Below are 16093 nucleotides of genomic sequence, written 5' to 3'. Positions count from 1 at the left end.
TAAGCTTTAGGTCTTGTGTAGATGTGTGCTAACGGTGTAGAAAAGTAACAGGCACAAGGAGACCAGAATATGTGCACCGCACCAGGGGCATTTTCAAATGTGCTATGTTTTAAAACCTGCAGGACATATGTGTCTTTGGGAAGATGGTTTGAAACAAACCAATCCATGACATGTAGTGACAGATTTAACCTCTAACATCTATAAGACTAGATTAATATTTTAGAGTCAGTCCTGGGGCTCATTACTACTGGATTTTCTCTGGATAATGCTAATAAACTAGATTATTGATTTTAGGATTTTCTGTATCCAAGGAGTTTCTCTAAGATGTCTTTATAAAGTTTCATGCTTAAGTTGTCAACTAAAATGACATAATAGTGAGTAATCATTTTCTAATCAGGTCGAGAGGGGTTAAAAACAGCATATAAAATTAATCTCCCGGGTTTTGATTACAGGAGCATTCTTGCCTGTCACTCCTCTGGCTGGGTGGAGGTCTTCCCCAGGAATTAGCTGCATTCACAGCTTAAGACCTTTGCTTGTCATAAATCTGCTTTCCAATATGTTTGAATGGCAGGGGAGCTCCAAAGACACCTCAATCGAAATAGGATTTTAGCACATCGGGTGCTATTTCAAAGTAAAGCAGGCTGGGTTTCGTGTTGGTGGTGGTGTTTATTCATTTTCCTTGTTTCATGGGTATGAATGTAGCTTCTCGGTGTATATGCCCGGCTCTGGGGCGTATGGGGTTGGTGAATGCGTGCGTAGAGTGTGTGTATATGTAAAGTAGAAACTGAACCCGGGTAACAAAATGAACTACTGTATGCAAGAACTATATGAAGTGCACCCAGCTGCCGGCAGCAATTGCTACATGCAGGCCACTGATTATTACGCGTATTTTGAAGATAGTCCGGGTTTCGGTGGTTGCAACGCTCAGACTGTGCCCAGTAACAACATATATATGGAACAGGCCTGGGCAGTGAATCAGCCTTATACCTGTAGTTACCCTGGAAACATGCAGAAAAGCAAGGACTCTGACTTGGACATGGCCCTGAATCAATACAGCCAACCTGAATATTTCCCTGAAGAAAAGCCTACTTTTTCTCAAGTGCGTTCGCCATCGTATTCTCAAAAAAAAGGTAGGGATCGTTTTTTACCTCCATTTGTTAAAAGTTTCCGTGTTTGTTTCCATTGTATTTTAAAGTTCCAGTTTGCATCACCTTCATCAAATCTTTGCCTTTGTACGCTGAATGTTCAAAATTAAAAACAAGCCGTGAAGAGAGGTTGCTAGGTAATTGAAACGAGTCCCTGAACGACATAGATTCCCAAGCACTTTTTTCCTTCATATGTGAAATTTGGATTGAGTTGGTTTTTTAGGGTGTGTGAGTGTGTGTGAGTGTCTGTGTGTATGTGTGTGTGTGTTGTATATGATTGCCCAAAGTGAACATTTTCAGCTTCTTTGCTAAAGAAAAATGATTTACAAGTTTTGTCCCCTTTGGGGGTAGGCACAGTGGCATTTAAAGTGGGGTGAGTGTCCTTATTCAGATTCAAATGAAGATCTCATTTGACTTTTTCTTGGCACTTCATATTAAAAGTTAATTTTAGTTAACTGGTAAGTAAAGGAGTGATTTTTGACAGTACTGTGTAGTTGATATGTTAAGCTTTGTAAATGTTCGTTTTAATATATTTACTTAAGAATCTACTTGTAGCCATATCCGGCTGAAAGAATGTAAAACTCAAAAAGAAGTTGATACACTTTATCTTGCCTAAACTATGGTGTCTCTAAAGTATGATGTATCTGGAATCACATTAAAGGGACACTTTATATGAAAGTGAGTGAAATAAGCTTCAAAATATTCAATCTTAAAACAAGTGCAACATCCATTTATTTTAATAGGTACTATGACTTTATAGTGACCTTTAATTTTCTAGCACTAGAAGTTTCTTATGGTACAAAAAAGTAAAATTAAAGAAGCAAACAGGTGGTACTCAGGGAACTTAGTATAGCGACTTTCAGAGAGAGATGCTTTTGAAAATAACTTAAGTTCTAGTGCAACGTGGCAGAAACTTGATTTTTTTCTGTGCATGAACTATAGGACATTGCATAGACAACCAAATTTACAGATTTCTGATTTGCAAGGATATGATGCCTTTTCATCTTCAAAGGTGAATTTCTCTGTGAAATTATCTTAAAACATAGTATGGTTTTATTTGATTATAGTTCCTGTAAATATCATATACTTTTTCTAATGTGACTCTACAATTAAAAGTAGCCCATTTGAAAACAAATAAACAAAATCTAAAGAACACAAAGTAAAACCTACCCTCATTTACTTTTTACCATACACTGTGTTCATATTTTTTCTGCTGCTCTATCACTTCCCAACATGAAATATGAAGGGGATTATAGCATTAAACATATTCAGAGTCATTCATCTGCATTTTCATTTAGTTTCACATCCTCTTGAAGGGCATCAGAATTTCTCATTATTACCAGGGGCACACTGTGTAAGTCCTCTAATAGAAACATTTGAGATAGATTGGATGTGTGCTCTCTATTTCATTTAATATTATGCTTATAAGTAATTTATCTGTGATAAGAGGTTAACATGGCCTCTTTAGACAAGTCTAGGTCTGCCTTTCATAATATTATAGGATTGCAAAAATACAGATATTGGTATCTATCACTCTATTTGGGCATCCTGCTATTCTTAAAAATTCCTGCAAAACTTTTCAGTCTCCTTCACTCTTTCTCTTTCATGTCTTTTCACTTTATTTTTCTCCACTGGAGAATATTTGCTTATAAAAATGTTAAACCAAGGATTCTTTACTAATTAACTTGACGCATGAACTAGAGGGAGAGACACATTGTATGCATATATTGATGTAATTTCTCAAAGCCATATGCCATTGAAAGGCCACTGCCACCTGCCAAACTCACTAAATCAAAGCCGGCAAATATTCTTAAATGCACCATTATTTACTGTTGCAAGTCTTTAAGTAAATCCCAGTAAAACTAAACCCAGCTGTTAACTGTCTCTTAGGACAAAGGGTCGTACCCAACACATTTATCCATATTGATCCATTATTGATTTTTATCATTGTTGGAAGACCTCAGTAGTATCTCCTTAAGGCAAAATTAAGACTATAAACAGGTGTCCACTGGGGCCAGCCTCATTATTCCAATTGGATTTTTATCTATTTTCATGAAATTCATAATTGCTTCATCTGTGTTTGTTGCTGTCACTACATCTCTATAAACTCTTCAATAATGCAGCTGCTTGACATCATTTTTTTTTAGGAGTGGCTTATTCTCTGGCCTTTTAATTGAAGTTTTTCAGTATATGGAGAATGGTCACAATCTTGTAAAAAGTGTATTGTAAGCCCAGTAAGAGGAATAAAGGAAGGCTACACAACCCAAAGTTAAGAATGGCTATCTTGATTGTAGACTTTAGAGTGACTTTAGCTCTTTGTGTTATTTTTCTCTGTTTTTACATTTACAGCCAAGAGGGAAATATTTATCAAGCCCCTGAAGCATTGAGAACATGAACTAAGGAAGAATCAGAATTAAGTTCATTCAATCACATTGAAAATAAAATTTCAAGATCGGTAGAAGGAAGCAGATATAATTTTCTCATTGAGGAGAGTGGACCACAGAATATACTGTCTTATTTTTCTTATAGAATATAAGAAAACTAAATTTTAATTTTGCAAAGTTAGGGACAAATAAAAAGAAATCCAGCAATCACTCAGAAGATCTGAGCTCTGTATTTTTTTCTTTTAAGAAAAAATAGACATGACTTGTTATATTAAAATCAGTCATCACAGCCAATTCTCATGGCACATGTCCTCCCAGACCCTCAGCTCAGGAAGGAGACAGCATGTTCAGAAATGAGACCCTCCCATTCAGAGCATTGCTGTGTTCTCCTTTATGGCCATGGCTTCAGCATAGCTAAAAGTTGACCTTTTTTTCCCTTAGGAAGGGAAGGGTACTGGCTGTTTCCACCAGAAATTTCAATTACATTCCAAAGTCCTCAAACAGGCTGAGTCTTGGTGCTCTACTCCACAGGCACCTTTGCCCATCAGTTTAAACAGAACTCTTCCTGGAGTGTCTGTGTGACCCTCCTCCACAGAATTCTCTGCTTGACATTCTCCGTGCCACCTTTACAGAAATTGCATGTCTGAAAAGTGGCTAGTGTGTTTTGCATCAGAATTGGATAGCATGTCCAAGGACATCAGAATTTCCTATTTCTGTGCCAAATCAAGGAGATGGGGTGTGTTTGTCCAGTTCAGTTTTGTTTTTGATTGCACATGTTCTTGTTCCCCAGCCATATTTTTTTGGATTGTAGAAAGAAAAATTAATAATCGAAGCAGAAACTCCACATAGGATTGCCCTTTCTAAAACTACTTTCACTGTCCCTCCATCTCAGAGACAGGAATCTAAGTCTTTTTTCATGTTCTATAGCCCTCTTGACATCAGGTAAATAATTGTGTTGACATTAGAACTGGAAGTTAAATGTTTGGGTGGAAAATGTTTGAAGTGACCCACATCAAGAGTTAGAATTAAAAGGAAGAGTTAAGCTCCAAAGAAACACTATCTCTAATTAGAATTCTCTTGGCCTCTTTTAAAGTTAGAGAAGGCTGTGCTGTAGAGAAGCATTGGGATAGAAGGTTCCAAAGTCTACCCCAGAAAAAAAAATGTGACATGAGAACAAGGTACCTTTAAACTCTAAATTCACACTCAATCTAATGAAAGGCAGGCAGGAAAGGAAAACAAAAAAGAGCATGTAAGAGTCTCAATGCATAATCACTCCCAACCATGAATGTGAGTATGAGATGATCATGTACTATTTCAATTTGGTTTTTCATCTTTTTCCTCCTCATTGCATCCCCTCTTCTCCCTCTCTGTATCTCTGCCCACAACCTCCCCCACCCCCTTTTTCTTTTCCCCCACCTCTCTCTGTCGCCTACCACTACCATTCTTCTCAGAATTGAATTTGTTTAATTTAATCACATGTATCGTCTATCTATGTAAGGAAGTAAGTGTTGCCTCATGTCTTTAAAATGTAATACTTAAATGGTTAATGCAGTTGCAGGTCTTTCTCCAGTGCTTATGCAATTGTAAGGATGATGTAAGATTAGAATTTCAAATTATGTACTGCTGCACATATACTAAGAGGTAATACCACTCTACAGAACAAAAGAATTGTTTTTAAAAATATAGAACACATTTGCTATTCAAAAGGTTAAATGACAATGTCTCTCAGCACCCAGAAATGGAAGCAAAGTGTGAACAGTAGTAATTTGCCAACCAAGTCCAAGTGCAGACAAAAGCAAGGGCTGACTCTTCTGTCTTATGTTCCTGAGAATTAGCTATCAGCCTTATCAAAGGCCTGTTGTTCAGAGATATCATTGGCTGCCCTAACTTCATCCTAAATCATTCATACCCGTTCCTCATGATGAAAATTAATGCTGGGAGATCCAGGAATTATGTGCAACTGAAGCCCAGATGCCTACCAGACTGGAGATGGAATGTTGGCACTGTTATTCCCTGCACATGGAGATCTTATTGACCATCTCCCACTCCTCTATGAATACACTCCCACCAACTCAAAACTTTTTCCTCAGCTCCCAGCATTCAGGTGCATTCAGCCTGAGGTCCAGTTGCTTTCCAATCTACCTGACTCTGGCCCAGCTTTTATGACCCCATCTTCTTGTGAAACCTACTTGGTAGTGGATCACCTCTAGTGCCCATTTGATATCTGTATTCTTCCTTCCCCAGATCTTCACAACTGCTTAACTTCCATTTGCTGTTCTTGGGACCAACCTCATCTGAGCTTCCTCTGTGCCTTAGAGAATTTCCCCAGTTCTGGATACTTTCCAGTGGTGACCCCACCCTATCCCCTTTCCTTATCTACAGACACCTCCAGCCACATTTTTCTATCTTCTCTCCATGCTCACCCCTCTTCTCCTTCAAAGCCTTCTGCTTTAGGCACTCAGAATAACTAAGTATCCTAACATCTTAGCTTCCTTGTGATGCTAAAATAAAATTTCATCTGATCTGCTGGCCCAAAACAATCAGGTTTCTTTGCTGTTTCTAAGTTGACCATTTCTCAAGATGAATCAGCAACTGGAAATCTTCACCTTTCTGATCTGCCCAATCTAGTCCCCATGGCCAGTTAAATGTACTGCTCCTCTAAAATGCCAGGACAGATTCTGCTAGCCAAGGGGTCTAGACAGATGGTCAGATTAAGCAGATCAGAAAAGTTCTCTAAACTTAGCTTCTCTGTCCTCCTGCCACATCTGCCTTCCTCAGCAGCACCTTGTACTTCAGATTTATTGTCAGATTCAGCCAACTTATATCTTATTCCTCAAGGTGACAAGGGAAGCTAGAGTTTCTCCTAGGACCTGAGACACTGTTTTAATTCATTCCAGAGAATTAAACTAGTGAGCCCTCTGATTTTGCCCATGTACAGGAAAGTCTTCATTTCTATGATAATTAAGACGCCAAATTTACTGCCTGTTGTGTTATTTCTAGCACAGATACCCAACTTTCCCCTCCCTTCTACATAGTGAGTCTCTCTGAGAATCTATTTTTTAAATGAATATTAGCTACATCGTAGATAAACCTTTTAAACAGTATGCAAATTGAAGAGTCAGTCACAAAAGACTCCACTTATATAAAATATTCAGAATAGGCAAGTCTGTAGAAACAGAAAGTAGATGAATGGTTACTTAGAGTGGAAGGGGTTGAGGAGGTTGGAGGAACGAAGGATGAGGTCTAAAGGTACAGGATTTCTTTGGGGAATGATGAAAATGTTCTAGAACTATCATAATTCTGTGAATATATTAAAAGCCATGGAATTGTATGGTATGTCAATTAAATGTTTAAAAAGTTTTTTCCTAAAACAGTTTTTAAATGTTAGTAATATTTTGCCATATCAACTTATTTTATATGCAGGTGAATACCTAGTGATTAATCACACATTGCTAAGTGTCCATTGAAAATTTCTCCAAGTCCTTTGTTGAACAAACAGATGGAATTTGCTTTTATAAAAATATGCTTGGTAATGTGCCAGCATAATATATTAGTTTAAAAAATAATGCATCAAAAAATAAGAGCTAGGAGAAATAGATCATCCTTGAACTGACACAGCATCACAGGTCCTCATTGTTTTCTGGAGTGTTTTTAACTATGCTTCTTTGACAATCACATAGGACAGCTTATATTGCAGCTCTCAGATGAGCAGTTGTGGCTTTCAAGATGGTGTCACTCATACCTGTTTCTAGAAAAAAAAAAGTAGGTTTTATTAATATTTCTTATTAAATCAATTTTGTGTATATTTGCCTTCTCTGGCCATATTGGTCAGCATATGACTCATGAGCATGAAAAAGATTAGATGGAGACAGGGAGAGAGCAAGAAATGGTTATGTTCCCTAGGAGAATTACTTAATGTAATGTTGTCAGATACATGGAGAAACCTTAAGAAAATCCCCACCTACCTTTCATTACATGTGAGGTGTTATTCCTTGATGGAAGTTATTTAATGATGGATAGAGGGCTTAAGCATAATGACTGATGTCTCATTGCCTGTTATGACTCTTTCGGAAAATAAGATCATTCTGAGTTAATATTTTTGAGAAAAGAAAGAGTTGGGTGGGGTATACTAGTATGATCATGTAAGTAACTACCACCAACCTTAACTAGATGTTTCTGTAGAGGTTTTGATGATTTAACTGAAGACATATGTAATCACCTATTCAACTACTCACCAAGAAAATAATCTAGGAGAATAAGAGAACAAAGCAAATCATGCATCAGATTATAAGTCAGAAAAAAAGAAGCCCCTTCCACTCACAGTTTGAATTATCTTTGGATTCCAGGGTTCACAGAAGGTCAAACAGAACAACCATCTACATAAATTTTGTTGAGCTACAGGGAAATTGGAAATCTTCAAAGTGCCACAGCCAAAGTCAAAAGATATACCAGGCAGGTCATGGCAAGGGAGGGCAAGAGATGGCGAGGAAAACTTATTTTCTCAGTTCTATTTAATGTTCTCAGACCCACAAGCCACACAGTGTCCCACTGTATTACAGTTGGTTCCCAGATGTGAAATTAGAAGGAAATGGCCTGTAATATCTGTATTATCACCTCTTTCTGCCTTATCTCTGCTACTTGTAATTAATACCAAGAACTTGGAAGTCTTTACTCTGATCAACCATACATAACCTTTGGGTATAAGAGGTCAAGTCACAACCTTCTTGAAACATCAATATGTCTATTCTACCTGAGTTCACCAGGAAGATGTTTGTTTTAATAAAAAGGACTACTTCCTTTTATTTACTTACTTTGTATTTATTAAGAATGTGTTTTGGTGCATATACAGTCACACTCATACCAACCTAAGATGAAGAAACACCCAGATTCCACATTTGTCATCTCTGTGGGTGGAGGTTGGTAAGTAATTTTGTTTTTTGCAACTGTATAATGTTTTGATTTGCTTTACAATGAACTGCATGACTTGTATGACTATTTACTTTAAAAGTCTGTACTTTGTAAGGAACTAATACACATTGTTTTGTGACCACAGAAGTCCTTTGGTCAATGCTGATTTAAGTCCAGAGTTTTTCTGGCCATTTTTATTATGATCTTCTATACAATTTGCTAATTAGTTAGTTCTTTGGACACAGAGCCCTTTGGGGATTTATGTTATTTCTTCTCATGGATGGAGTCCCTAAAACTGTGTATGGATGAATCAATATGTAATGAATTTTCCTGTAGGTTTAATTAGTATTTCTTATTAAATTGGAGCCACATCACCATAAGTTACTTAGCAGATAATGGTATAAAATCTTGGCATTTGGGGTCTATGGTTGTGTAAAGTAGATACCTAACCAACAAGCAAAGACTCTTTTGACTGTAATGGCAACATAACCTAGTGTTGAAAGATGAGCAAGTTGTATTAAATATACACTAAGCCTCCACTCTTGGTGATGGCATCTTATTCAAACTGGCTTAGATCTAGTGATTTTTTCATTTCAATATTGTGGGAAAATGTCATTTTCTTTAAGTTCTCCTTGGCCCTGTCTCACCTAATTAAACCTAGTGATTAGGGTACAGTCCAAGAAAGTAGGACCAAATCTAGTTGATTCATGATCATACATTTCCTAATATCACTAGGCCTTAGATGAACTTGAATTTGGATGACTTGGTCTCCCCAAAATGAGTGAAATCTTGGTTTCTTTATCAATATTTGAACTTTCTAACTGAGTTTTTACTGGGCCAAAGGATTGGATCCCTGTATCTGTATTATCACCTCTTTCAGAAACTTAGTAGAGGTCTTTAACCTTTCTCAGGCACACCTCCAGCCTTCAAGCTCATCCATGGAGTCCAGATAAACCCCATACCCTTATGTTTTTACCATTGACCTACAGCAGCAATCTTGAAAAACTGTGATGTCATCTTTCAGAGGAAGCAGGTGCTAAACACTGGGGTTTCCACATGGGTCATATGATCCTTCCCTCTACCTTAACTACACAAATCTAAGGTGAACCAGAGATAATGAACTTAGGGAAAAGTTCACTGGTAGTTATAATGCATATAATATAATAAAGGGCTACCCTTAGGGAAGCCTAAGGATGTATGGAGTTGGAGGTGACCAGGAAGGTTTCTTAGAGTTTCTACTGGACATAGACTTATCCCAGTGCCTATCACATCATAGGTAGATGATCTGCCACTGTCTATTCTCCCTGTTACTATGAAAGCTTCTCCAAGAATGAAAATGCAGTCACCTTTAAATCCTTAGAACATTGCCAGTACATGGTATTCCTATACAAATGTTTGCTGAAATAGAACCGTCATCTTATTTCCTTCATTTCTTTGTTTTTTTTTTAATTACAGCTATATTGAGATATATTTCATATCCCATAAAATCCACACATTTAAAGTGCATCAAAAATGTCCATGCAATAGTTTTTCATTCAGTGGTTTTTAGTATTTTCACATAGTTATAATCATCAACACTACATAATTCAAAAACATTTTTATTACTCTGAAAAGAAACTCTGTACCCTTTTAGCAGCCACTCCACATTCTTCCCCTCCCAGCTCCCAGGACTTAAAGCCACTACTCTACTTTCTGTCTCTATGAACTTGCTTACTCTAGACATTTCATATAAACAGAATCATGTACCATAGGGCCTTTCATGTCTTGCTTCTTTCATTTAGCATAATGTTTTCAAGATTCATCTATGTTGATGAATAAAATTCCATTGTATAGGTATGCCATATTTTGTTTACTCATTCATCATCTGATGGGCATCTCAGTTCTTTCCACCTTTCAAATATCATAAGTAATGCTGTTTTGAATATTCCAGTACAAGTTTTTGTATGGACATATGGAGAGTTGTATGGACAACTCTCTTGGGTATCTTCCTAAGAGTGAAGTTTCTGGGTCATAAGTAAATTCATGTTTAACCTGTTGAGTAACTACCAAACTGTTTCCAAAGAACATTTTACCTTCATAATACTAATATAAGGATTCTAATTTCTGTATGTCATCATTTACATGTATTACTCTCCTAGAGGATGTAAGATACCTCATTGTGGACTTGGTCTGTATTTCCTTATAGTGATGTTGAGAATCTTTTCATGTTCTTTCCTTCGTTTTCACCATTTTTTTTCACTAAGAAGTGACCAGGACTGGAAATACAGAACTCAGTTGCTCACACATATGCTTCCCAAAGGGAGAGATCATGTCTTATTTGTTTTTATATTCTCAGCACCAGACATAGTTCTCAGAACATAGTAGATGCTAAATAAATGTTTTCTAAATTCACAAGTTGATGAGTGATTGAACAAACAAATCATTCTAATCCCCTTTTTTTCCCCTCAGATCCTTCCCAGATTCTCTTTTTTTAAATGTCTCATGAGAAATTTGAAACCTTTGAAGTGAACTCAACAGATGATTCATGGTTTGCATGATGTAAAAGTCAACTAAGAAAAGCTGTGATATTTAAAAAGATAATCCTGTACATTACCAAATCTCACTTTGAAGTGATTTATCTACTTCCCAAGAAGGGACATTTTTCTAAAATAAAGTCTGAGCAAAGTCATTTCTAAGAAATTTGATTCATTTTCTTCTGTTTCTTTATGGCTTTTTCTGAATAGCAAGCCCTCAGTGACCTAGTTTAATAAAAGATCCTCGAAAATGTCATGGTAAAACATACAGTGTCGTCTGTCATTTCAACCTGGCTAATCTTTATTGAAACAGTAGAAGTTTACTGAGTCAAAAAGTTTCATAAGGTGACTGCACCTAAGGGAAGAAATCCTTAATTGTGAAAAAAATAAATAAGGATGTTTTAAAAATAAAAAAAAAATTATAAGAACAGCAAAAAGAAATTTTCATAAGGGCCCATGATCAGTAAAAATAATGATTTTGTTTTCTCAGACCTTTCCTTCTTCACAACCCAACAAATCGAGCTATGTTTTGATTGCTTGGTCTAATCTAAAACTATCTGCTTCTATTGTGAGCAGTTGATACATATGAAGCTGAGTTTGTCCTTCTGAATCAGCTTCTGGTGCGTACCCATTGTAAGTGAAGGCATAGAGGCAAAGAGACTTGGGAAGTAGACTGCTTCTGTTTTTGTTTGTAAACCGGCTTTTTGATCAAGGAATTTAAACTAAATGAGCTACAGGTACATGAATAAAGGCAGTTATGATTGTATTTCCTTTTCTTCTTACTAAAGAAAATTTCTATTATTTTACACTAAATAGCCCTACTGGGTTGTATATTCTAGTATCCCAAGTTTGCCAAATCTCATTAGATGTCCTTATTCATGCTACTTAAAATTAATTGCCTGTTTTATGACATATACTGGAGGACTAGATATTTGGATCTTAGTCTCTGCTATTAATTTCTACTGTGACCATAGGGGGAACCAATTCTCTAAAAATCTGTTTTTCACCTCAAAAATACTTGATGATCTCCCAGTGACCTTTCCAGCTACAGTTTCCTAAATGTACCGCATGGTATCTTTTCAAAGATGTATTGCATGATCATTCCAAAATGGATCAAGACTTCTAGGAAAAGTTATGAAATGGCCTTGTGAAAGAGTTTGTGGTGTCAAAATTCAGATCCCTCAGGGATCCCAAATCTTGGCCTCCCGATGAGTCATTGGGTCCAACAACCTTTGATCTGTTTCTACCTGCACAGCAAGTGTGATCACACCTATTTCTTTTTTTTTTCCTCTCTCTGAAAAAAGTGTTTTATCTATTTGTTTTCAATTTTACCATTCTTTATTGAGGTAACGTTGGTTTACAACACTGTAGATGATTTAGGGGAACAGGTTCACACGTTTTCAGGTGCATGTCAGCACACCACTCCCACCACCAAAACCCCCACTAACCCTCCACCATAACTCACTGGGCTTCCTCCCCACTTACCTCTAGTAGCCTCAATTCTGCAGTCAGATTTCTAGGGTTTGTTTTGGTTTAGCTTTGTCTATTGCTTTTTATATTGTTTTTCTATATTCCACAAATGAGTGTACTCATCATTATTTGTCTTTCTCCTTATGACTTACTTTGTTTAACATGATCCCCTCCGGTTCCATCCATAGTGACACAAATGGCAAGATTTCATCTTGTCTTGTACCTGAGTGGTATTTCACTGTCATGGATACTACGTCATTCTCCACTCACCTGTCTTTGGGCAGAACACACATATTTCTAAGGCATTCTGAAATCTTGGACCTTATGTTGACCCCGTGAGTGTGAGTTAAATATTAGTAAGTACAAGAGACACAGGATCAGAGAGAGACCTATGTAATTTTTTCTTGTGAAATATCCTATTTACCTTTTATATTTAAAACTAAGTTATCACAACATGCAAACCCTAACGCAAAAATGGTATTAACATTTATTAAACAATTCAGTCTTCTCCTTCACCCACTTCACTTCCTTTCCTCCCGATTTGGTGTCTTTCACATTAACAAGATGTTGTGTTCTCACATTACTCTTTTCTCCTCCTTCACAGGGTACATCCCCAGTTACTTAGACAAGGACGAGCTATGTGTAGTGTGTGGTGACAAAGCCACAGGGTATCACTACCGCTGCATCACGTGTGAAGGCTGCAAGGTAATTGTCCTGGGCTCAGTGAGCTCAGTGATCAACCCTCCCCCACCTGCCTCAGGATTCCCCCCAAATTAAATTTCAAATAGAACCAAATCCTCACACCCATGGCCTATGGTCATCCAGATGTCTGACTGTCCTATTCATTTTTGAGGTGTTCAAAACTGAATTCATTTTTTCCCAAACCAAAAGATAGCTTAATGAAGTTTGGTGAGTGTGGCGTCTCTTTTTTTAAACTGGGAGATGATTGATAAAATAAAGAGAAATTAATAAAATTCTCATTTTGAGTTTTGAAATGGTTGGGTAATTTATGTCCAGAAATAGCCATTTCTCCTATTTTTGTCTCCAGTGTTTGAGGAGATAGTTCACTCCACCATGGGCCGATTGCCACTATTAATCAGATTAATGCTCTTGCTTTTAAGGGAATATCTTTGGGACTACTTAGATTCAATTATGTTCTGGATTTATCCACATTGGCTTTCTGCACAGCCTACAGTCAGTAGGTAAATCCTGATGATCCATTAGCTAATTCTATGCTCTACAAACCCATCCTCAGTAGATATTTGTCAAGAATACATCCATGATCAACAGTCAGTTCAGTGAGCCTAAATTTGCCTACTTATAATCTTCATCATCATAATTAAAATGAGTTACTTGGCAAATATCTTTTGTTTCAGCAACCTAACCCAGAAAGTAAAGTGTAAAGTGTACTGTAAAGCTAAATAAAATTTAACCCAGTGTTGTAGCTGGTGTTCAGCTAGTATTTTGTCAGAAAATGTTTTAAGGTTTTTCTTATGAAAAAAATATTTCTCCTTAAATGCCTTATCTTTTATATTAAAACTAAATATCATGGAATGTAAACTCTAAAACAAAAACAAAAATTGTATTAAAATCTATAAAACAATTCAACCTTCCCTCCTCTCCTCCGCTTATTTCACCTCCTCCTTTCTTCCTAACCCTTGACCCGAAACCCCAAAACTCAACATGTTAGTTTGATTTCAAATTAAGGTGATGCTTTTCCCTGGTGGGAGACTTTCCATGCAGATAGCCTACTTTTGTGCATGAAGTCTGCTAAGTGCTGAGATGATACACCCCTTAGAAAGAGATCATTCCAAAAGCCTAAATCTGCCAGTTTTGGGGAATGTGATTTTATGTGTTCTGATTCACCCAGACCCCTCTGATCTGGAATTTGGACACTTTTAGTAAAGATTGGGGATGGTGGGGGGTTGTAGAGAGGAGAAAAAAAAGAAAGATTAGGCTAATGGTTGCCATTATATCCATGAAAATAATGTCTTAAGAAGTTCAGTAGAACTAATTACAAATAAGTACTGCTATTTATTAATTGGGAAACTTGCAGACTGAAAGCACAGTTGTATTGGCTTGAAAGAGATAAACCTGCATTATTTTGATATGTTCTCTCATTCCCAAAGCCCAGTCATTCAAACTGGTCTTTTTTTCCCCCTAAATTAGCCCCAATCCATAAAGCTTCACCTATCTGATTATGCAGCACTGAGATTGTTTCAAATCCATTCCTAATGGAAAATTCTGAATTCTGAGAGAGACTCTAATGAAAATTCCATTTAATACTTAACTCCCCAAAATGACTCTCAAGACTGAATGTGGCTTATAGAGAACTTAAATGCTTATTAGTTATCAATTTAAACAAAGGGAGTATCAAGCCTGCTAACCCATGTCCCTGCCTCATGTATGTTTTCAAGATGATCAAAAATTCCACTAGCCTCTTTCCCCCAAGATCACAGGGCATTTTGAACCTGATTCACATGAGGTTTACTTAAAGAAAGAAATTATGTAGCATCAAGTTAGATTCCTTAGCCTGCATCTTTGCACTTGCATCTCAGATCAGAACCCTATTTCTAGGATGGATACAATCATAAAATCAAAAAGAAGCCTTCCCAGGGTGGCTATGTAGATCATTTAATGTAAGGACAGAGCAACGTGGAATAAGGTAAAAGAGTTTCTCCAATAAAACACAGTTTTTTACAGTGGCCAGAGAGGAAAAGGATTGTCCTTTCCATACTATTTATTCAAACCACTTTTTAAAAATATTTCTACCCCATATATGTAATATAAAGAGGGAGAATTGTCTTGCTCATTTTTCCCTGAAGACAGTGGAAATCTTTTGGAGATGTCTCCTCTGTTGTGATATGCTCATTTTTTCCTTTTGTAGAAAGAATACCTCTACACAATAAACCATTTTTAAAGAAAGACCCAAAGCTTTTTAACAGTTACCCAAATATTATAATAGGAGGGTGACTTAACTCTTGTCACACTGAGTAATGCATCGTCTTAAACATTAAGAAATAGATCCAGATATAAAAATGCAGAGAAGGGCCTCCCTGGTGGCACAAGGGGTTAAGCACCGCACTATGAAGCAATCCTCAGCCTCTGCAGCACAAGTTCAATCCCCAGCCGACCAGGGAGCAACCCACATGGCGAAGCAGACCTCTCTTGTCTTGCCCACTGCTCCCCTCAGCAGTGTATTTCAGTCAGTCTGCCTGTTCTGTTCCCTACTCTGACTCTGGTGAATCCTCTCACCCCCCTGCATCTCTGGCCTGTACCCCAGCTCTTGTATGCTTAAATAAATAAATCTTTAAAAAAAAATGTAGAGAAACATGTCTGGCGTTGATTTATAAAAGCAAGACCACCACTCACCAGCAGATCATTAGGGATATATATGTCCTTATTCAGTCCCCAGTACATCTATTTTGTCAGTTCACTGCTAAAAATATTTTTAATAAATAGACTGTGTTAAATATTTTCTCTCCAGGTTCACTTCCAGAAGGCAGTTTTTGTCACTTTTTTTGTAACTTAAATAACATTGCATTATAAGATGTAAGTTTCAGGTGTGCAGCATCATAAAACTAAGGCCTCCAGAGGTGAGGAGAGAGTGCAATAGACTCTGGTGACTCTGGGTGCTTGGGTGGTGGGTGCACTATGATCCCTACACCTGAGA

The 16093-nt window shown here is 37.1% G+C and overlaps 1 protein-coding gene across 8 annotated transcripts in view; it reads left to right on the top strand.

The window, feature by feature from the left end:
• Positions 1–16093, top strand: part of THRB (thyroid hormone receptor beta) — a 309616-nt gene that overhangs the window by 268299 nt on the left and 25224 nt on the right. For 7 of the 8 annotated variants that reach the window (XM_054692808.1, XM_054692803.1, XM_054692799.1 and 4 more), the window contains one exon: positions 13025–13125. In XM_054692808.1, the coding sequence (XP_054548783.1) occupies positions 13025–13125 (101 nt within the window). Of the gene's footprint in view, positions 1–670; positions 1131–13024; positions 13126–16093 lie in introns of those variants that run through there. The other variant, XM_037525167.2, reaches the window with a different exon arrangement.

This window comes from Talpa occidentalis, unplaced genomic scaffold, assembly GCF_014898055.3.
Source record: "Talpa occidentalis isolate TD23 unplaced genomic scaffold, MPIMG_talOcc4v2.1 talOcc4.10, whole genome shotgun sequence".
In the NCBI taxonomy this organism is placed as follows: Eukaryota; Metazoa; Chordata; class Mammalia; order Eulipotyphla; family Talpidae; genus Talpa; species Talpa occidentalis.
This window is presented reverse-complemented; position numbering and strand designations above follow the sequence as displayed.